At 40.0% G+C, this 23,684-nt stretch overlaps 1 protein-coding gene across 3 annotated transcripts in view; it reads left to right on the top strand.

The window, feature by feature from the left end:
• HOOK3 (hook microtubule-tethering protein 3) overlaps positions 1–23,684 on the top strand; it is a 79,927-nt gene that overhangs the window by 33,362 nt on the left and 22,881 nt on the right. For 2 of the 3 annotated variants that reach the window (XM_014958116.1, XM_014958115.1), the window contains exons 9-15: positions 2,259–2,399; positions 4,041–4,242; positions 7,621–7,731; positions 10,651–10,738; positions 14,750–14,819; positions 19,637–19,777; positions 21,968–22,055. In XM_014958116.1, the coding sequence (XP_014813602.1) occupies positions 2,259–2,399; positions 4,041–4,242; positions 7,621–7,731; positions 10,651–10,738; positions 14,750–14,819; positions 19,637–19,777; positions 21,968–22,055 (841 nt within the window). Of the gene's footprint in view, positions 1–2,258; positions 2,400–4,040; positions 4,243–7,620; positions 7,732–10,650; positions 10,739–11,305; positions 11,376–14,749; positions 14,820–19,636; positions 19,778–21,967; positions 22,056–23,684 lie in introns of all 3 variants that reach the window. The other variant, XM_014958117.1, reaches the window with a different exon arrangement.

Raw genomic sequence — 23,684 nt, 5'->3', positions numbered from 1 at the left:
TTCCCTATCCTTTATGAGTGAAACTATGGTATTTCTTTATAGTACCAGTTTTTCTTCTCTTTCTGTCTTTTTCTGGTTGCCCTTTTCTAATTATTATGTCAGCTGATACGTAACTGCTTTTTCACCTGTTGTGCCGTTTTTCCACTTCCTTTTTCTAAGCCTCTTTCCCACATATTCAAACACAACCCTCTCCCTTCAATTTCTTAAAAAATGTTCAGTGTTTCTCTTTCACAGCAGCTAGTGCCTGGTTTTCTTCTTTCTATACATCAACCATGTAAAGGAATAATGTAGTCATGTCTCTTTTATGTGCCTTTATGTCTCTCCTTATTCATCTCCATGCTCTGAAATGATTCCTACCTGAGTCTGTTATCAATTGCTGTTTGAACCGGTTTTCTCCCCATATGCAAAATATCAGCACTGCCTGTTAACTCTAGTTTCAGGTTTTGAAGGTCTTTTTAAACCATTTTCATGAGCCTCCTCCCTCCACCTTCATAGCAAGTGGTTTCTAATGGCAATTTGTCTGTGTTCATTCTCCAGTTCTCCCTGACCAAACAGGACATACGTACAGACTGATTGATGTTGAGCGTGGCACAGCAGTTTTTTCTCCCAGTCTTGCTTCCTTATGTCCTTTGACAGTTCTGGTCTATCACAATCCAAATCTGTGTTGCGTATGATTTAGATGACCTACTGACTATCCCCATTCTTCTAGATGCTTTTTGGACTTCTTGAATTGATGGACAGAATGCTTCTTTCTTTTTTCTTTTTCTGGTTTTTGTTTTTGGCTTTGTTTTTGTGGTTTTTTTTTTGTTTCTCATGCCCATACATCCTTTTCTGGATTGTTTTTCTTTTAATTTCAGATCAAAATGACAATAGGACTTCATGTTCTAGGATGTATCCTCCTCCATTGCTTCAAGATGCTTTGATAAAGCTTCTTTTAGTTACTCCCTTTATTTACTGCCAGGTTAATGCAACTTTGCCTGTGTATACTGTATGTTGGTAGTTCACTCCAGAAATTTTGGTCTTCCTGAGTATTTTACTTTGCTAACTAGATAATTAAATGCATAACTTAGTTTTTCAGAGGTACTGAGTAGGCACAGGTTCTTTATAAGTAAGTAAATAAAGAAATTAAGCCACCTTGGTGAGAGCTCTGTAGCATTTAGAACATCTGATAATCAGGTCAATATTATTGAAAGTGTGTAGGAGTTGAACAGCTGAGCAAAATCTTAGGATAAAAGCTCATCGAGCCTCACCTTGATTATCTCCAGGGATGGGGCCTCAACCAGCTCCCTGGGCAACCTGTTTCCGTGCTCCACCACCCTCACAGTAAAGAACTTTCTCCTAATCTCCAATCTAAATCTGCTCCCCTCGAGTTCAAAGCCATTGCCCTCGTCCTGTCACTACAGGCCTTTGTGAATAAGCTCTCCCCAGCCTTCCTGTAGGCTCCCTTCAGGTACTGGAAGGCTGCTATTAGGTCTCCCTGGAACCTTCTCTTCTCCAGGCTGAACAACCCCAGCTCCCTCAGCCTGTCCTTGTAGCAGAGGTGCTTCAACCCCCTGATCATCCTCGTGGCCCTCCTCTGGACCTGCTCCTTCAGGTCCATATCTTTCCTATATTGAGGGCTCCAGACCTGCACACAATACTCCAGGTGAGGTCTCACCAGAGCAGAGTAAAGCAGAAGAATCACCTCTCTGGACCTGCTAGCAATGCATCTTTTGATGCAGCCCAGGATGTGATTGGCCTTCTAGGCTGCAACTGCACACTGCCTGCTCATGTCCACCTTCTTGTCCACCCGCACCCCCAAGTCCCTTTCCTCAGTGCTGTTTTCTAATACCTCACCCCCTAGTGTGTACTGATGGCAAGGATTGTTCCGGCCCAGGTGCAGAACCTTGCACTTGTTCATGTTGAACCTTATAAGGTTCATGTGGGCCCACCTCTCCAGCCTGTCCAGGTCCTTCTGGATGGCATCCCATCCCTCTGGTGTATCGACAACACCACACAGCTTGGTGCCGTCTGCAAACTTGCTGACAGTGCCTTTAATCGCTCTGTCTATATCATTGCTAAAAATGTTAAACAGTGTCAGTCCCAGCATGGACCCTTGAGGGACACCACTTGTGACTGGTCTCCATCTGGACTTCAAGCCATTGAGTACTACCCTTTGGATGCGACCATCCAGCCAGTTCCTTCAATCAGAGAGGATGATGAGGAGGAAAGGTAACTGTGGTTGAAGATGAGAAATTTTTTATGTTTGACTTCTGCAGATTAGAAGCTGCCAAAGATGACTACAGAATACGCTGTGAAGAACTGGAAAAGGAAATTGCTGAACTGAGACAACAAACAGAAGAGCTTACAACCTTGGCAGAAGAGGCTCAATCGTTGAAGGATGAGATAGATGTACTCAGGTAAACTCTGTTCCATTAGCCATTTTTTAACTATTAACTTCTAATCTATATAATTCGTGTACTTAGTTTTCATTAGCTTTTGTTTAAATGATTTTGATATTAAATATAAATGGTTCGTTTGGATCGTTACATCCACAAGAATCCAATCGTTGGATCTGGTTACGTACACAGACCACCGCACAATTCTGCTTAAGTAAATTAGTTATTTATTATGTGCCTAATCAATAACTATTAGTAAACTTAGCAATCCTACACCATCTTATGGTCATAACAAGTCACTTGCTGGTCTCTTGAATATTCTCTACTTGTCTTAATCATTACTTGGGCATGGGTTCTCACCAGGGAACTGGACCCTTTCCTTTCCTGGATTTGTATTATTTGGACTTTGGGTGGAGCTTTTGGTTCATCATAGAATGCTATCAAGTGAATGGAGGATTCTCCAGATTTCATAGGAAATTGAGTCTGTAAATCAGTTGGTTCTAAAATGAAACTGAGGACAGTAGGAGTAGTGGAGGTATGGCTGATTGGGGATGAGGGCCATTGTCCTGGCAGTGTGGCAGCTGGATTGAAAAAACTCTGAAGTGTTTTGAATGGAGTTTGGTGTTTCTTTTTTTTCATTTGTTTTTTTTAGAAGTGTCATGGTTTAACCCCAGCCAGCAGCTAGGACCATGGAGCTACTCTCTCATTCCCATTCCCCTTATCCCCCTCACTGTCCCCAAGCAGGGTTGGAAGAAGAGGGAGAAAAGGAGAGGAAAACAACTTATGAGTTGAGATAAAGATAGTTTAATAGAACAGTAACAGAAGAGGAAAATACTACTAATAGTAATAATAATGGTAAACGAATATACAAAATAAAGGGGTACGACACAAGTCACTCTCACCCCCTGATGATTGATTGCACAGCCAATACCAAGCAGCAACCGTGCAATCCTGCCCCCTGGCCAACCTCCATTTATAGACAGACCATGACGTTTATGGTTTTCCTTTGGCCAGCTTGTCCTGTATATGCTCCCTCTCAGCCTTTTTGGAAGCTAAAAGAAATCTTGGCTAATGTAAACATTACTTAGCAACAACTGAGTTGTCAAGATTATTCTCATACTAAATCCAAAAACACAGCAGCTACTAGGAAGAAAATTAACTCTATCCTAGCTGAAACCAGGACAAGAAGGAATCGGGCTCCAAAACTGTTGTGGTACTTCTGTGTCACCAAGTATGTGCTGCCCTGGAGATAGATCCTTATATTTTATTCCTGACCATCATTAAAACAAATTGAAGGACAGATGATTTTATTCTTTACCCTTGTAAAATGCAGAATTGAGGATTGATTTAGAATTGAAAGGAAATGGGTAGGAATGAAGGTGCTTTAACTATTATTTTAAGATTGGAAGCAGATAAGGCTGCATTAGGAAGAGTGATAGTGTCTAAAAGTGCCTTCAGCAGCAGCTCTTTAAGTTGACAAATAGTTATCGGAGGGAAGACGACAATTTAAAGCGAAAGCTTTTAAAGTGAAAGCACTAGTGACAGGAGGATATGATTGCTTTCTTGGTCTCCCCATGATTCTCAGGACATCTTCTGCATTAAGGCAAAATACTGAGGAAGTAGTTTTCAGAGTACAAATTTGATACAAATCTGTCTCTCCAGGCATTCTTCTGATAAGGTAGCTAAGTTGGAAAGCCAGGTAGAGTCATACAAAAAGAAATTGGAAGACTTGGGTGATTTGCGACGGCAAGTGAAACTCTTAGAAGAGAAGAATACAATGTACATGCAGAATACCGTGAGCCTGGAAGAAGAACTAAGGAAGGCCAACGCAGCGCGCAGTCAACTGGAAACATACAAGAGACAGGTGAGAACAGATATAATCAATGCAACAGTTCTCTGTATTGTTCAACACTTTCTCTTCATAACGTGCCTAATGCCTCAAAGTGAAAAAGAAATTATGAACAAACAGGTCCTTGTGTTTAGGACATTTCCATGTTTTGTAGATCCTTATTTCCTGGAGTTCTTATCGTTACGTTGTTTCTATTCATTTGCCAATAAGCAGTATTTCTTACTTTTAAAAAATCATCAGATGTTAAGGGTTTTTTTCCCTCAAATTATTCCTAATTTGTGTTCAATAGTGGGGCTTGAATTAGAGCCTCTTCTTTCAGAAAAAGTACCCACTTTTCTATTAGAAATTTCCACCAGTGAGGAATGCACCACAGCTGAGGTAAGTTATGCCTGTGGTTAAGTAACCTATTTTTTTTTAAGGTTTTGGTTTGTCTGATACATCTGAATTTGTCCATTTATGAAGAGAGAAGGTTGCATATCATCCCTGTTCTTTATACGCACCCAGCAGAGTACAAAATGTGTCACCAGCACACTCTCTGGAGTGAAAGGCCTCCTGCTTACCAAAGTGCCATGTGATTCTATTTCTGTAAAGGTGGAAGATGGGCTTAATCTTCTCTCTGCTTCTACACTACATTAAGATGACATCATTCTGGGATTCTTGTTACAGGGCCAGGCAGAGCGTGATTCATTTAAGTAGTAGTGCTTGCTCTGTATTTCTGCCTTCTCATAACCTCAGATGGTCATGCCACAGAGGTCCCTATGCATCATCTTACAGCAGAATAAAAATACAGAAACAATAACTGACAACTCTGCAAGCCCAGGAGCAATGTGTGTCCCTAAGACTTGATAGCTTTTTCTCTGTACCTGGCCATCTTCGTTATTAAAACAACTGGCTTCAACTTCTGTGAGCTGATTGTAAATACAGTCCAAATTATTTCACCAGAAAAAAGGGAACTTGGACAAAAAAACCACTGAAATAACAGACAATCAAAGGGAAAATTAAATGTAGAAAGCAATGGCCTTTCACACATGAGTAGTATCATGTTTACTGGAAAGAAATATTTCGCTCCATTAAGCAGCTGAGCATGTGATGTAGTTGTGTAACTTTGACATCTGCATCTGACTGTTCTTATTTACCAACAATAACAATTTTGGAAAGGGCAGTCCATAATTTGCATTGCAAAAGGACTCTTGTTCTTCATGATTTCCTGTGTTTTAAGGGTAGGATTTCATGTCTGAGGAGCTGTTGATTTGTACAAAACTGTTTCGCTGGCTGAAACTGGCATAAAGCTCTGTGACAGATGTCAGTTTTCTTCACCTAACCCTAGTGCCTCAAAACGAACACACAGTGTGTTTGCCTTCAGTGTCTGTAATGCAGGGCTCCTCTTGAGACCTGCCTGTAAATCATGAGCTGTCACAAAATTAATTTCTGGGAATACTAAATTGTGCTATAAGAATTAAGCCAGTATAAGGATTCTGATGTTATGTCACTGCTGAGAACTAGTGTGCCCCTGTAGTGGAATGTGTCTCATCTGGTGTGTGAAAGATCCAACCCTACTCATGATGATGCTGTCAGAGGAGTTATTTCTTTGGTTTAGAAGCTCTGACTTCTGCAGATGAAAGTGCTTGGTTCAAACTCCTATAGTGATCTGCAAGAAAATCGCATCTTCACCCAGCAGTTTCTGTGAGATGAGGTTAGTGGTGGTGTATTGTGCTGGGAGATGTAATAACATTTATTTATTTAAGAGGTTTTGCTCACTTTTCTAAAAGCAATCACAAGCATTTTCTAGGAAACTTTTGATTGTAGCATGAAGAATTGAAATGTGAAGATTCCAGGATGAATTTTTGTGATTTGAATTCAGCCCCTTTGTGCATGTGCATTCTGATATATTTTTAACAGTATGTCTTGCTTTTCCTCGCTGCTAGATTCCTGCTTTAATCATTCCACACATCAGATAATGCTCAGTAAACATGATGGCAGTTGTTTTTTTTTTTAATCTTCGCATTACCATGTAGCTGTATATCTTTCTATACACTTCCAAGACCTAATTCAAGACAATTTATATCCTGCTGTGTTTTTCTACATACCATTATCATAGCATGACTGATTACAAACATTAATGTGTTCATTTCCATTTGAGGTGAAAATATACCTATTTTGCAAGCAGTGGCACAATCACAGTTGAAGGCCTGCTTTTTTTTTTTTACCTGCAGTTATTCTGATAGCCCCAGTGATAGATCTGAGAAATGAAATACTGTCATATCTAACTATTTTTTTAATCTGGCAATCTCAGAAATGGCAGGCCTGTGCTTTTTTTTGCAGCCTTTAATTTAAGAACAACAGCAGCAAAGTTCTTTTCTAAGACTTAAGACAATGCAGATTTTTAGGCCTAGTAGTTATTTTGCTCTAGCTATACACATTGAACATAAAAGATAATTAGAACCATTGGACAGTCTTAATGTAGGTATGGCTACTGCTTTGCTTCACAATTTAAGTTGATCACTTTCTCGATAATCTAAAAGCCATGAAAAAACCTTCTTATGAATTGCTTCAGAAGAAGCTATATGTCTTTAGCTGAGTCTTCATTCAGCTTTTGCATTTGCAGGTTAGTCTTCGTTCAGCTTACTTGCTTCCGTGCTCTGTGCATTATGAGCTTTACTAATGTTCTGGGAATGAGCCTTTTCTAGTACAGGCTGAAAGTCTTGAGAAGGCAAGACTTAATGATTTGCCTCCTGTTCACTGATTGTTTCTGCTCAGCTTTCAGATTTCTGCTTATGTAATTTTAAAAGCTCTTTACTGATCTGTAGTGGAAAGTATATATGCAACATAACTAACAATGTTTGCTTCTGAAGTACAGAAAACTGTTTATGAGCTTGTGGCTGAATCTTTATATTAGTGTATTAAAAACGGTTAGGAAAATCATAGGTTAAGAAATGTTACCTGATTGCATAAACTGGTGGTCTAATTCCAAATGAGGCTTGTGAAATAGATTGAACAAAGGGTGTAGATAATATGATTCCATCAGCTTTTTCTTTTTCCTAGGCTTCTCAGAAGGCAGGAGCAGATTTTATTTTACTTTTCCTAAGCTCTTTGATCCATAGAACTATGTAGCTTTTTCCTATAAACCATGTTTGGGCTTAAATTCTTGTTTTCAGATGTACTGAAAGTACTTTGCAGTTTTTGCTTCTTTTGCTTGTGCTGAGAACCTAATATTTGAATGCTGTTGATTTTGCTGAAATGCAGAACAACTGATGAAAGCAGTTTTTAGTATGTCCTATAGGTAACTATTTCACTTATTTACAACATGACTCATGGTGCATGGTAATTGGCTACTTTGTCTTATGTATTTTGTTTTAATATTTGGAGAAAAATTATTGGTTCTTGTTCTCACAGGCAGTTGAACTACAAAACAGGTTATCTGAAGAATCCAAGAAAGCTGATAAATTAGATTATGAATGCAAACGACTGAAAGAAAAAGTAGACAGCCTCCAAAAAGAAAAAGATGTAAGTGCCAAGGTGTTATTTTTTTGCTTGTAGCAATAGCAACTTTTTATCCTTTATAACACAGAGATATGCTAATTATAATTAGCCACTTACAGCAAGCTTTTTAAATTAGGAAGCCTTTTTTCACTTAAAATTTGTGTGCAAGGTCCTTTTTAAACCTAAGAACTGTACAGCATGGAATAAAGTGACCGTACAGAAACATATGCAACCTATTTTTAAGAGGAAAATCTTTCATACTTGGGATCTGAAGTTGTTTCTTGACCATTTACCATGTGAAGGTTAATAAAGATCCAGGGTAATTGTAATGTATTCTGAAAAACTATTTAAAGTAGGGCTTCTGTGGTATCCCCTGTTGCATTTTTTCTAAAGCATTCTTTGAGTTACCGTCAACATGCTTCTCTTTCTGGAGTTATGACTACTGCAGCAAGAAGCTTAAGAGTTGTGTAGAGGGACGTTTCCTTTGTGATGATCTTCCCTTTTATGACAGCTCCTTGTTGATCTTTCTTGTACTGCCAACATGGAACACACAGGATGGATACCAGTCTGTTCCCTTCTTCACTGTCATTTGCTGTGATCCTGCAATTCATTGCTCTGTCCTCTCTTTCCAAGACTGATCCTTCAGATTTCTTTTGCACGCTCTCGTTTTTCATCAGATTATTTTGACTTGTTTCATAGTATATGCAGGTGCTCAAACTACCTCAAACAAAGGCCAGCACTTTGAATTAGCAATTTCTTAGGCTTATTTTAAATTCATCTATCCCTCAGAATCTCTGTTGGCTTTTCCCTCAGTAGTTATGTTTCCTGTCCAATTCTTTTCAAAATTTCCAGCCCCTGCACTTGAATAGCATTTGAACTAAAAGTTTTCAGCTATTTTCTGTTCATAGGTTTTTGATTTCCATATCTTATTAAATTTTAAAACTATTGTGGACATTTGTCCTTGATGTCACTTCCATCTGCCCTTCAGATTGTACTGTGCTTTGACTTTCTTTCCTGCTTTTTAGTTAAAGTTTGTTTTTCCAGTTTTGTTGTTTGACCAATGGTAAGGTTCCATATGTGGCTTACACATTGCTTGGTGGACCATTTCATCTTGCACAAAGGATCTGAATTGCAGGGCATTGTCATACAGCTTTCTGCTTTACTCCCTGGCAAGTAGCATTTTGGGGGACACATTGTTTTCAATATGTTCTTTTAAATGGGAGTGCACCTGTGAGAAGTGCAATGGATATGCACCTGTGAGACTCCAGCTGAAGACAGCTGGAGTCTCTCAATATTTGAATTAGTGATTCACTACCTGTGTTACCTACTCTTTCTGTTTCCTGTTGTCACATATGTACCACAGGACCAAAAGGATGTACCACATATGCCCGCCACAGGGCACAATTTACCAGTGGTGTCTTGTCAGTTATATTTTGGAAAGTTACTGAAATTGATTTTGTCCTTTTCTCTGTGTTCTGGCAAAGTGTGGTAGCATGATTAATATCTTCAGCTAATAAACTTGGAATTTTACTTCTGTGGTGTGTTGTATGATAAGTACTAAGGTAATCTGATGAGTTGATTTTGCCTTTAGTGTACAAATGAAGCCCTAGAGCTTTTTCTATTCATTAAAATGTTCTGGCATTTAATTAATCAACCTGGTATTTTCTGACTGATAGTAGCAGACTGCAAAATCCTTGCTTTCAGCAGCTGAATTTGTGCAGTCTTCTCTGTGGCTGTTCTTCTGTAGTATTTATGGTAAAAACAGTTTTTTCACCTGTGGGGTTTTTGAAATGACTTTCAGTGCTAACAGAATGTACACTTTATTCAAGTTGTTCTGACAGTTGCACCAGAGTTCACTTTCCAGCATTCAGAAATACAGAAGCCTTTGTCACACTTCACCAAAATGTTTTTTGCCAAAGTGATTCTATGTCCCGGATTTATTTGGGCTGAAATATAAAATAGACCTGACTCAAACTGCTAATGGGATGAAATGCAACGAGCTGTCAGCTAACACAATTCCATACCTACACAGAGCCAAGGTCTGCCCTTGATCTTATAGTAATACTGGACATGTCTGATTTTGGAGCAACCTACAACTTGGATCTTTACATAGTTGCCATTTCCTTGATTCATTTTTGAATCTTGGCAACCTTCTGAACAAAAACTTGACGCTCTCTGTAGGTACCCATTTTTTGCCAAAGGGGGCTTGTACCAAATTGGGAACGTATTTAAAAATCAAGATATTAGTGATGCTACTAAAGAGCCCATCACCTAGATCCCAAGGTGGTCCAGTCCTCTTCTTCAGTTCTCTTTGGATTGAGCCTCAAGCGACTAGTTTTCTTCTGTAGCTAAGATGCTGGTAAATGGCAAGACCAGTTGACACGTAGGAGGAAGGGGATATGGAAATGCTGATCACATTTTCACTGTTAAAAGACAAAGAGAAGTTAATGCAGTTTGTTTGTTGTGCTGATTCTGTACTCATCTGCTTTTTATTTCACTCCTGGATGAACTGTGGTTTCTTGGTGAGGGAAAAGTCTATGATCTCTTAATTCACTTCTCTTTCCCTTGGAATCAGCTACAATGAGGGAAAAAAGAGGATGGCTGAGTGGGTGGCCCCACTGGGTGCTGTTTACCACCTGGTACCAGAACTTTGTGTCACTAATATCTTGATTTTGTAATCTTGCACCCTCATATTTTTACCCTCATAAGTGTAATGCAGAGCAGCAACACGATTCAAAAAAATCCACTGTTCACGTGGAATATATAATATTTATGTTTATCCTGTTATGAAATACAATGAGATGTCTTAATTGGAAAATCATATCTAGAATTGCATTAAATTCTTTTTAAAATGTTGAATGCTGTGCCTTTTGCAACTTGTGTACTGGTAAAGACAGATTTATACTGCCAAGACTGATATTCATTCTCTTTCCAATTATTCAGAGATTAAGAACAGAAAGGGATTCTTTGAAAGAAACCATTGAAGAGCTCAGATGTGTACAAGCTCAGGAGGGTCAACTCACCACAACAGGTAATGGGCAAATAAGGAGATTAAATGTATCTTCTCTAAAGTTTGCGGCACTTTTCTGGGGAATATTGAATGTACTTTTTTTTAGAACAGAATAAACTCCTCTAAGATCAGCAGTGAAAAACTGATTAGACTATTCATAACTTTGTAATTTCATTCAGCCAGAAATTTTAGTCTCCTGCCCAGTGTGGTATTTTTATAATGTGTTTCAGATTTCTGTGTAGTTGCATCATTTTATTTAGACAGATATTAAGTTTTCTCGTGTGTGTCTGTTTCATGTGTTGTAGTTTATTTCTATGTGTGATGTTGCACAGCTCTGTAGTTCTTAGATAAGCTAGTGAGCAGAAAATATACCTCAAAATCACTTCATCAGAATGGATAAAGACAGAAATATTGATTATTCTCCAAATGTATTATGCTTGTCTATCTTGCTGTAGCCTGACATTGCTGACAATTTTCCATTGTCTCACATTACTCTAAAACTGTAAACTTCTAGAACGTTGTTTACTTCTGGTCTTGTAGAGAAAGTCACTGGTCTGCTTGCTGAATTTTTTGTTTTTCCTAACCCAGGATTGATGCCTCTGGGAAGACAAGAGCCTTCAGACAGTTTAGCAGCAGAAATTGTTACTCCCGAAATAAAGTAAGCTAATGCATGGTTGTTTTACTAACCTTTATAGTGTACTCATACATTAGTTATTTTTCAGTGTTAGAAAGTTTCTACAATTAACATTTGGGGTTTTTTCTCTTCTTTTGGATTTCTGCACAACAGGAGCTGTTATTCTTAAGATAAAAGTCAGTTGATAAAAGTCAGACCTCTCTTGAGTTTGTACTTCAAAAAAAAAAAGAACAAAAAACCTTTTATCTTCATATTGTGTCTCTTATTTTTCCCTTAGAGAGTTCACATAAGTGCATCTTATAGGTACATTAGCAGACAAAAATATTTGTAACAAGAATGTGGGTTTGTACAAGGAACAAGTGACTAAAATTGTGAAAGGAAGAGTAGATTATGTTGTTATATATTAATATATATTATGTATATTGTATATATAATTGTAAAAAAAATCCATTTTGTATCATGGAAAATTTTTACAGTCTATTAAAAGGAGCTGAAAATTATTGTATCTTAAGATGTTGCAGGCTGTGTTTAGCCTTGCCAGTATGTTAAGTTTTTAAGAAGTCACATTTCAGAAATCTCTTAGCTCTTCAGAATAGGTTTTCTTTTATCTCTACCAATACTAATACAGTATTTTAACACTTGGAAAGCTCAATATGGGTCAAAACATATCGTTCAGTAGTAAAACCATATCTTTCTAGAAAGCCAATTTATAGAAAATATTTGTTTTTCTTCCAGCTGTGCTGCTGCACCTTACTACAAGAGCAATTCTTTTTAGTTTTTTTCAGAAACAACAAAAGACAAGAAAAACATTTTGAGGGAGTATTAGTTAAGTTTGGAGTTACTGCATAATCCTTCCACATGATTGTGTGAGAGAGAACAGGACCCTAAATGCCATAAATATTCATGCACAGCCTGTGGTTTCATTGACTCTTCATCTTTGGCTCATGAAGATGAATTCTGGATTTTATGCAAGCATACATCTGTGCAGGCCAAGTTTGCAGCTCCTAAACTTGGTCTCCACACCTACTACCTGTTAGAGGTGAACAGTAGCAGTGGGTGCTGTGGGACTGGAACTTCCTGATCTGGTGGTCTGGACTGCTGCTTCTGCTGATGAAGGGGGAAGACTGCACAGGGCAGCACACCCATAGGAGCAGCTGCTATTGTTCTCTTGTTCCCTCCATGGTGACAGAGCATGGGTCTGTGCTGAAGCACCTTTCTCCATCTCATAGAGAAGACCAGCAGACCAAATGGGAGAGTTTTGTGAGGCAGGTGTGGCCTGTCAGTTGCACCTGAGGAAATCAACAAGTAACATGAGGAGTTAGCAGGGCTCTTTGAAAGAGCTTTGAACTAGATTTGAAGGGGGAAAGGGATGGAACTAGAGATAAGCCTGGGGGTGGCACACTAATGTTTGAGGGACAGTCTGCAAACAAAGTCCTTCAGTCTGCTCCACAGTGAGCACATTTGAAATGTCCCTGTACTAATGCACGCAGAAGCTTTGCATGCAGCACCTCAGTGAAGGGATGGGATGGGAATGCACATGGCAGCAAAGATGTAAGTGTTGTTGATGCATTAGAAACTATGTAAATGCCCAAGAACAGTCACACAGGGATTAGGGCTCCTCTCCACAAAAAATGTGGGAGGATCAATAGCTCAACTGAAGTTTGTCTGCACCAATGCACGCAGCATGGGCACCAAACAGGAGGAGATGGAAGTCATTGTGGAGCTGGAAAACTATGATATAGTTGCAGTCACAGAAACATGGTGTGATGGCTAACTGCTAATGGGATGAAATGCAACGAGCTGTCAGCTAACACAATTCCATACCTACACAGAGCCAAGGTCTGCCCTTGATCTTATAGTAATACTGGACATGTCTGATTTTGGAGCAACCTACAACTTGGATCTTTACATAGTTGCCATTTCCTTGATTCATTTTTGAATCTTGGCAACCTTCTGAACAAAAACTTGACGCTCTCTGTAGGTACCCATTTTTTGCCAAAGGGGGCTTGTACCAAATTGGGAACGTATTTAAAAATCAAGATATTAGTGATGCTACTAAAGAGCCCATCACCTAGATCCCAAGGTGGTCCAGTCCTCTTCTTCAGTTCTCTTTGGATTGAGCCTCAAGCGACTAGTTTTCTTCTGTAGCTAAGATGCTGGTAAATGGCAAGACCAGTTGACACGTAGGAGGAAGGGGATATGGAAATGCTGATCACATTTTCACTGTTAAAAGACAAAGAGAAGTTAATGCAGTTTGTTTGTTGTGCTGATTCTGTACTCATCTGCTTTTTATTTCACTCCTGGATGAACTGTGGTTTCTTGGTGAGGGAAAAGTCTATGATCTCTTAATTCACTTCTCTTTCCCTTGGAATCAGCTACAATGAGGGAAAAAAGAGGATGGCTGAGTGGGTGGCCCCACTGGGTGCTGTTTACCACCTGGTACCAGAACTTTGTGTCACTAATATCTTGATTTTGTAATCTTGCACCCTCATATTTTTACCCTCATAAGTGTAATGCAGAGCAGCAACACGATTCAAAAAAATCCACTGTTCACGTGGAATATATAATATTTATGTTTATCCTGTTATGAAATACAATGAGATGTCTTAATTGGAAAATCATATCTAGAATTGCATTAAATTCTTTTTAAAATGTTGAATGCTGTGCCTTTTGCAACTTGTGTACTGGTAAAGACAGATTTATACTGCCAAGACTGATATTCATTCTCTTTCCAATTATTCAGAGATTAAGAACAGAAAGGGATTCTTTGAAAGAAACCATTGAAGAGCTCAGATGTGTACAAGCTCAGGAGGGTCAACTCACCACAACAGGTAATGGGCAAATAAGGAGATTAAATGTATCTTCTCTAAAGTTTGCGGCACTTTTCTGGGGAATATTGAATGTACTTTTTTTTAGAACAGAATAAACTCCTCTAAGATCAGCAGTGAAAAACTGATTAGACTATTCATAACTTTGTAATTTCATTCAGCCAGAAATTTTAGTCTCCTGCCCAGTGTGGTATTTTTATAATGTGTTTCAGATTTCTGTGTAGTTGCATCATTTTATTTAGACAGATATTAAGTTTTCTCGTGTGTGTCTGTTTCATGTGTTGTAGTTTATTTCTATGTGTGATGTTGCACAGCTCTGTAGTTCTTAGATAAGCTAGTGAGCAGAAAATATACCTCAAAATCACTTCATCAGAATGGATAAAGACAGAAATATTGATTATTCTCCAAATGTATTATGCTTGTCTATCTTGCTGTAGCCTGACATTGCTGACAATTTTCCATTGTCTCACATTACTCTAAAACTGTAAACTTCTAGAACGTTGTTTACTTCTGGTCTTGTAGAGAAAGTCACTGGTCTGCTTGCTGAATTTTTTGTTTTTCCTAACCCAGGATTGATGCCTCTGGGAAGACAAGAGCCTTCAGACAGTTTAGCAGCAGAAATTGTTACTCCCGAAATAAAGTAAGCTAATGCATGGTTGTTTTACTAACCTTTATAGTGTACTCATACATTAGTTATTTTTCAGTGTTAGAAAGTTTCTACAATTAACATTTGGGGTTTTTTCTCTTCTTTTGGATTTCTGCACAACAGGAGCTGTTATTCTTAAGATAAAAGTCAGTTGATAAAAGTCAGACCTCTCTTGAGTTTGTACTTCAAAAAAAAAAAGAACAAAAAACCTTTTATCTTCATATTGTGTCTCTTATTTTTCCCTTAGAGAGTTCACATAAGTGCATCTTATAGGTACATTAGCAGACAAAAATATTTGTAACAAGAATGTGGGTTTGTACAAGGAACAAGTGACTAAAATTGTGAAAGGAAGAGTAGATTATGTTGTTATATATTAATATATATTATGTATATTGTATATATAATTGTAAAAAAAATCCATTTTGTATCATGGAAAATTTTTACAGTCTATTAAAAGGAGCTGAAAATTATTGTATCTTAAGATGTTGCAGGCTGTGTTTAGCCTTGCCAGTATGTTAAGTTTTTAAGAAGTCACATTTCAGAAATCTCTTAGCTCTTCAGAATAGGTTTTCTTTTATCTCTACCAATACTAATACAGTATTTTAACACTTGGAAAGCTCAATATGGGTCAAAACATATCGTTCAGTAGTAAAACCATATCTTTCTAGAAAGCCAATTTATAGAAAATATTTGTTTTTCTTCCAGCTGTGCTGCTGCACCTTACTACAAGAGCAATTCTTTTTAGTTTTTTTCAGAAACAACAAAAGACAAGAAAAACATTTTGAGGGAGTATTAGTTAAGTTTGGAGTTACTGCATAATCCTTCCACATGATTGTGTGAGAGAGAACAGGACCCTAAATGCCATAAATATTCATGCACAGCCTGTGGTTTCATTGACTCTTCATCTTTGGCTCATGAAGATGAATTCTGGATTTTATGCAAGCATACATCTGTGCAGGCCAAGTTTGCAGCTCCTAAACTTGGTCTCCACACCTACTACCTGTTAGAGGTGAACAGTAGCAGTGGGTGCTGTGGGACTGGAACTTCCTGATCTGGTGGTCTGGACTGCTGCTTCTGCTGATGAAGGGGGAAGACTGCACAGGGCAGCACACCCATAGGAGCAGCTGCTATTGTTCTCTTGTTCCCTCCATGGTGACAGAGCATGGGTCTGTGCTGAAGCACCTTTCTCCATCTCATAGAGAAGACCAGCAGACCAAATGGGAGAGTTTTGTGAGGCAGGTGTGGCCTGTCAGTTGCACCTGAGGAAATCAACAAGTAACATGAGGAGTTAGCAGGGCTCTTTGAAAGAGCTTTGAACTAGATTTGAAGGGGGAAAGGGATGGAACTAGAGATAAGCCTGGGGGTGGCACACTAATGTTTGAGGGACAGTCTGCAAACAAAGTCCTTCAGTCTGCTCCACAGTGAGCACATTTGAAATGTCCCTGTACTAATGCACGCAGAAGCTTTGCATGCAGCACCTCAGTGAAGGGATGGGATGGGAATGCACATGGCAGCAAAGATGTAAGTGTTGTTGATGCATTAGAAACTATGTAAATGCCCAAGAACAGTCACACAGGGATTAGGGCTCCTCTCCACAAAAAATGTGGGAGGATCAATAGCTCAACTGAAGTTTGTCTGCACCAATGCACGCAGCATGGGCACCAAACAGGAGGAGATGGAAGTCATTGTGGAGCTGGAAAACTATGATATAGTTGCAGTCACAGAAACATGGTGTGATGGCTCACACAACTGGAGTGCTGCAATGGATAGCTATGAACTCTCCAGAAGGGATAGACAAGGAAGGAGGGGCAATGGGGTAGCCATGAATATGTTAGGGAGTATTTTGACTGTCTAGAGCTTGACGATGATGAAAAGGTTGAGTGTTTATGGGTAAGAAACGGGTGAAAGGCCAACAAGGCAGATATCATGGTGGGAGTCTGCTATAGACGGTCCAACCAAGAGGAAGAAGCAGATGAAATATTTTGTAAACAGCTGGGAGAAGTCTGGTGATCACTAGCATTTTTTTCTCGTGGGGAGCTCAACTTATCAGGTGTCTGCTGGAAATGCAACCCTGACACAGTTAGTGAGTAGGCCAGCTAGGGGAGGCACCATACTGGACCTGTTGTTTGCAACAGAGAAGGAATACTGGGTTATGTGATGGTTGGAGGCCATCTTGGGCAGAGCAATCATGAAATTATAGAGTTTTCGATTCTCGGAGTAGGGAGGCAAGTTAGCAAAACTACTACCTTGGACTTTAAGAGGGCAGACTTTGGCCTGTTCAGGGGCCTGGTTGACAGAGTCCCTTGGGAGACAGTCCTTAAGGGCAAAGGAGTCCACAAAGGCTGGACATAATTCAAGAAAAAAATCTTAAAGGCTCAGGAGTAGTCCATCCATATGTGCAGAAAGATGAGCAGGCAGGGAAGCAGACCAGCTGGCTAAACAGAGAGCTTTGTCTGGAACTCGGGATGTGGAGGGGGAAGAGTTTATGACCTTTGGAAGAAAGGGCAGGCAACTCAGGAGGACTATAAGGGTGTCGTGAGGTTATGCAGGGAGAAAATGAAAAGGGCCAAAGCCCAACTAGAACTCAATTTGGCTACTGCAGTAAAAGGCAAATACAAGCGTTCCTATAAATACATTCAAAAGAAAATGAGGGCTAAGGAGAATCTCCATCCTTTATTGGATGCAGGGGCGAAACATAGTGACAAAGGATGATGAAGAGGCTGAGATACTTAATGCCTTCTTTGCCTCTGTCTTCCATAGTAAGCTCAGCTGTTCTCAGGGTACCCAGCCCCCTGAGCTGGAAGGCAGAGATGGGGAGCAGAATGAAGCCCCCATAGTCCACGGAGGCTTGGACTTGTAGCAAGTTAATGATCTGCTACACCACTTAGACACATGCAAGTCAATGGGGCCAGATGGGATATACCCACGGGTACTAAGGGAGCTGGCAGAAGTGCTCACCAAGCCACTTTCCATCATTTATCATAAATCATTCTATGACTCTACGATTCTAGGTTGGAAAGATCATCTTGTTGCAATCCCCCTGCCAGGGACAGGGACACCTCCCACTAGACCAGGTTTCTCAAAGCCCCATCCAGCTTGACCTTGAACACTTCCAGGGAGGGGACATCCACAACTTCTCTGGCCAAACTGTTCCAGTACCTCACCACCCTCACAGCAATGCATTTCTTCCTAAGATCTAATCTAAATCTCCCCTTTTGCAGTTTAAAACCCCTTGTCCTATCGCTACTCCCTGATAAAGAGTCCCTCCCCATTTTTCCTGTAGGCTCCCTTCAGGTACTAGAAGGCTGCTATAAGGTCTCTCCGGAGCTTACTCTTCTCCAGGCTGAACAACCGCAACTCTCTCAGCTGGTCTTCAAAGGAGAGGTGCTCCAGCCCTCTGATCCTCTTTGTGGCCCTCCTCTGGAGCCATTCCTGCAGGTTGTTCACGTGCTGAGGACTCTAGAGCTGGAAGCAGTACTCCAGGTGGAGTCTTGCCAGAGTGGAGTAAAGAGGCAGAATAACCTCCCTCAATCTGCTGGCCATGCTTTGTTTGATGCAGCCCAGGATGCTGGTGGTGTTCTGGGCTGTGAGCACACATTGTCAGCTTATGTTGAGCTTCTCATCCACCGATGTCCCTAAGTCCTTCTTGGCAGGGCTGTTCTCAATCCATTCTCCGCCCAGCCTGCATTTGTGCTTGAGTTTGCCGAGACCCAGGTGTAGGACATTGCATTTGGCCTGGTTGAACTTCATGAGTTTTGCATGGGACCATCCCTCAAGCCTATCCATGTCCCTCTGGATGGCATCCCTTCCCTCCAGCATGTTGACCGTGCCACACAGCTTGGTGTCATCAGCAAACTTGCTGTGGGTGCACTCAATCCCACTGTCCTTGTTGCCGACAAAGATGTTTAACAGCAGCGGTCCCAGTACTGACCCCTGAGGAACACCACTTGTCACTGGCTTCCACTTGGACATTGAGCCGTTGACTGCAACCCTTTGAGTGTGTCCTTCCAGCCAATTCCTTATCCAGGTTTATGAAAGGCAGGTCCTGCGTGACTAACCTGATCGCCTTCTGTGACAAGAAGACCTGCTTAGTGAATTAGGGAAAGGCTGTAGGTTGAGCCGTTGACTGCAACCCTTTGAGTGTGTCCTTCCAGCCAATTCCTTATCCAGGTTTATGAAAGGCAGGTCCTGCGTGACTAACCTGATCGCCTTCTGTGACAAGAAGACCTGCTTAGTGAATTAGGGAAAGGCTGTAGGTGTTGTTTACCTGGATTTTAGTAAAGCCTTTGACACTGTTTCCCATAGCATTCTCCTGGAGTCCAGCAGGACTACGGACAAGATCATTCCCCTGTACTCAGCACTGGTGAGGCTGACCTCGAATACTGTGTTCAGTTTTGAGTCCCTCACTACAAGAAAGACCTTGAGGTACTGGAGTGTGTCCAAAGAAAACCAATAAAGCTGCTGAAGAGTCTAGAGCATAAGCTCAGCTGAGGGAACTGAAGTTGTTTAGCCTGAAAGAAAAGGAGGCTGAGGGGAGACCTTATAGCTCTCTCCAACTACTTGAAAGGAGGTTGTAGCAAGGTGGGGGTCAGTCTCTTCTCCCAAGCAGCAAGCAATAGGACGAGAGGAAATGGCCTCAAGTTGTGCCAGGGGGGAGATAGATTGGATATTAGGAAAAATTTCTTCACCAAAATGGTGAGCCTGGAACAGGCTTCTCAGGGAGGTGCTGAGTCATCATCTGTCACCATTTGTCACAAAATCAAATTTAGACGGGTGATGAACTCAAAAGAAATTATATTTTATATTTTTAGAGAGAAACTCATTCGCCTTCAGCATGAGAACAAGATGTTAAAGTTGAACCAAGAAGGATCTGACAATGAAAAGATCGCCCTGTTGCAGAGCCTTCTTGATGATGCAAACTTACGGAAGAATGAATTGGAGACAGAAAACAGGTAAGAAGTTTTGTCCTCTGTTTCAACTGACTTTTCTAACAATGCTGTATGCTTTTATCTGTGCTGTGTCTAATACTAGCCTCCCCAGTACAAGAAAAACGTGAACTTACTGGAGTCAGTTCAGTGAAACACCACAATGATGTGATTACAGGACTGCAGCATCTTTCATATAAGCAGAGTCTGAGGGATAGAGGGATAGAGGGAAAAGAGAAGGCTTAGGGCAGATCTTGTCAATGTCAGTATTAATAAATATCTGATGGGAAGATCTAGAGGAGATGGAGCTAGACTCTTCTCAGTGGTGCCCAGTAACAGGACAAGAGGCAGTGGGCAGAAATTAGAACACATTAAATTTCTAGTATAAGAATATGCTTTTTTTTTTGTCACTGGGAGGGTTGTTGAACACTGGAATTCATTGCCCAGAGAGGTTGTCTCCGTCACTGAAGGTATTTAAAACCCATCAGGACATGTTCCTGGGCAACCTGCTAGATTAAGCCAGTCAGCTTACAGTCATCTATGGGACCAGACAGCATAATTCTGAGCATGCTAATGGCTGGCTGATATTGTTATGAGGCTGCTCTCTATCTAAGCTTTGAATCCACTTTCTATCTAATCTTCCCCAATCTTCCCCTTTGATTGGGGAAGGTTTCTGAGGCTGGGAAAAGGTAAATACTGCACTCTCCTTCAAGAAGGGCAAGAAAGAGTCCAGAGAACTACAGTCTCTAACAGAGACTGGTTAGCCACAGCTCATTTTCTAGTAATTTCAAAAAGGAAATCCATTTGGAATCTGTTTCCAGCCACATGAGGGACAAGAAAGTTATCAGGAAAGGCCAACATAGATCTATTTAGGGCAAATCATACTTAATCAATCTAATTGTCTTGACAATGAGATGACTGCCTATGTAAAAAAGGGTGAAACAGTGGACAGTACTTACCTTTAGGAGAGCCTTTGGCACAGTCTCCCATGGTATCTTTATGTTCAGAATTGTTAGATATAGACTCAGTAAGTGTAGAGTAAGGTAAGTGGAAAATTGGCTGGGTAGCTGGGCCTTGTGTTATCATCAGTGCTACAAAATCCAATTGGTAACAGTTCCTCAGGCATCAATACCAGGACTGATGCTGTGCATCACCTTTATTAACAACTTGACTGATGGGAGGAACTGTACTCTCAGCAAGTCTGAGGTTGGTACCATATTGGAAGGAGTGATTGATATGCTGAAATGGAGAGCTGTTATACAGAGGAGCTCAGAGAAATGAGCTAATGGGAGCCCTGTCCCTGGCTGGGAGAAGCTTGGCAATGCTGGCTGGGACCACTGTACTGGGGAGCAGCTCTGCTGCAGAAGCCCTAGGGTTCCAGTGGACATCAAAGGAGGATGTGTCAGCTGAGGACCTTGCTGACTGTGACCTGGGCTATCCTCAGCAGGGTGCAAGCAGACAATCTGGGAAAATGATCCTTATCAGTACAACAAAGACATGTATGTACAGGAGTGCAGCAGAATACTGCTAAGGTGAGGTATGTTAGAGCATGTGATATGTGGGATAAGACTGAGAACTGGGTTTGTTCAGAGGCCAGAGGAAAGGTAATACTGTGATCTACATCTACCTGATGGAAGATGTCAAGAAGACAGGGTGGACTCTTCTCAGTGATTGACAGTGGAAGGAAAAGAGGCAGCAGACACAATATGAAGTATGGCTCTAGAAGAGAGGCCCAAAGAGGTTGTCAGATCTCCATCCTTAAAGGTGTCCAAAGCTGGACTGGATGTGGTTCCCAGGAATGTGCTGGAAGTGCACCTGCTTTAAGTATGAGGTTGGATTTAGACAACCCTTGGAGATCCCTTCCAACCTACAGGTTTATAGGATTCTGTGGCTGTGTAAAAGCAGTAAGCTAGCAGCTCTCACACAGTAAAACTGACTGTTAGAAACTCTTGTTTCATGTATATAGAAATGATTTATCAATACATGCATTTGTGTTGTCTCAGAAGAGTATCAGAATGTTCTGGATGACTGCAGACTATAATCTCTGGAATCTCTGCTGTAAGCTCTAGCTACTGTTGTAAATTTTCTGTGAATGAAATCAGTATTGCATGTCTTGTGGAGATGACCTAAAAACACTGGACACTAAAAATCTCTAACTGATTCCTCTTGCAGTTGTTTAGTTTTTTTCTGAAAAACAAAATACTGTATCTTTCCTAGATTGGTAAATCAGAGACTTCTAGAAGTGCAGTGCCAGGTTGAAGAACTTCAAAAATCTTTGCAGGATCAAGGTTCAAAAGCTGAAGATGTAAGTAGAAATGTACATCAAACTTACATTCAAGTAGTTACCATTCTTGAAACTTTTTCCTTTTTGTAAAAAAAATCTATAGAAGAAATATGCAAATGGATATTTCTGATAATTTTCTATATTTGCTCATATGGTCTTATCTCTAAATTGTGCTTCTCTAGATAGCATGCAAGACATAGTAAGACATTTTGTCTAGAAAGGAAAACCATCCTATGTAGAGAAGGTCTCAAATATTAATTAATAAATTAATTGTGTCTGTTCTGATAGTAAACTTAATGTTGAAATTATTTAATTAGAATAGAGAATTTTGCAGGGAATTAAGGAAATGTTAATTTTCCATATCTTAATAATAAAGTTTCTGAAGTTTTTTCTGATTTAGTTTTTGTAATGAAAGTTAAGGCATCTCCTGCCAGTGTAAGTTCTGTAATTGTGGATGTAAATGTATTTCATAATGCAAGAAGTCAGGCAGGCCAAAACAAAAGAAAGGCAAATAATCAGGTCCTCAACATAATGCAACATTTTATGTATATGTAGTTAACTTTATTTTTAATGTAAGAGTACAAATTGTGGCAGAGTTAGTGTGGAAAACAACTTTCAGTCTTCCACTCAAAAATGGTATTTGAGAGAAGAAGCTCTACAACTTCCTTGAAAACAGTGATTTACTGGACTGTACATGCAGTGTATGCTCACAGTCTCAGTGTATTGTGTTGCTAATTGGCAAAAAGTTGTGTTGCTTTCTATTTTTGTGGTGTTAACTAATTTATATAAAACAGTAAAAGGTTTTACGAGCTGCCTAATTTAATTTAAGACTATGTTTAATTTATCTTATCCTGTTAATTTTCAGAATATGAATGTAAAATACTTAGTCAAATTCAAATTAGATTATTTTCCTAAGTAACTTAGAATGCATTTTAAAATAGGTCCGTACTATTATGTGATTCTGAGATATTATGTGTTGTCTTGTTTATTGGCCAAAATCAGATTTTTCTGGGTGAACAAGAATATGAAAAAATTACTCTCAGATACTGAGTACTGTAAATGATCTCTGTCTTACTGAGTTCATCTTTATTTACTGCAACTTTAATTGTGTCCCTTTTTGAGGCTCTGGCTTGGACAGTAGCTTAGGATGTGTCTGCAGCTCACTTACAGGACTGGTTTCAGCCTGTGTAGGCATCATCTGAGATGATTCTGTTAACAGCAAAACACCACCATTGCAACACCACAGTAGAGCCTGCTGAGTGTACCAGGCAGCCCTTGTCAAATCAGAGTTGGCAAGTTCATGAAGCAGTTGCTGCTTCCTAGCTTCTGTGGAGGTCTGACCATCCCCGTGGTGATTTATAGGCACTAATCCCATGACCTGTTTTGCTGAGTTCAGTGTGTAGGATTTCATTTACTCTTAAAGAAATGAAAGAGAGAGTGTAAAACTCAGAAAAGTATTGAGGCTGCAAGAACCTCTGCAGGTGGGGACATCTCACCCAATCTCCCACATAAAGCAGAGAAAACCTCAAAGTTAAACCCAGCTGCTCAAGTAGATGGAAGTTGTGCTGGGATCACAAGAATTATCCTTAAGATATCATTTCAAAAAGCATTTGAAAAAGGATAAGGAGAGACATGGCATACGCTTCATTG

Source organism: Calidris pugnax, unplaced genomic scaffold (assembly GCF_001431845.1).
Source record: "Calidris pugnax isolate Ruff unplaced genomic scaffold, ASM143184v1 scaffold317, whole genome shotgun sequence".
Classification (NCBI taxonomy): domain Eukaryota; kingdom Metazoa; phylum Chordata; class Aves; order Charadriiformes; family Scolopacidae; genus Calidris; species Calidris pugnax.
This window is presented reverse-complemented; position numbering and strand designations above follow the sequence as displayed.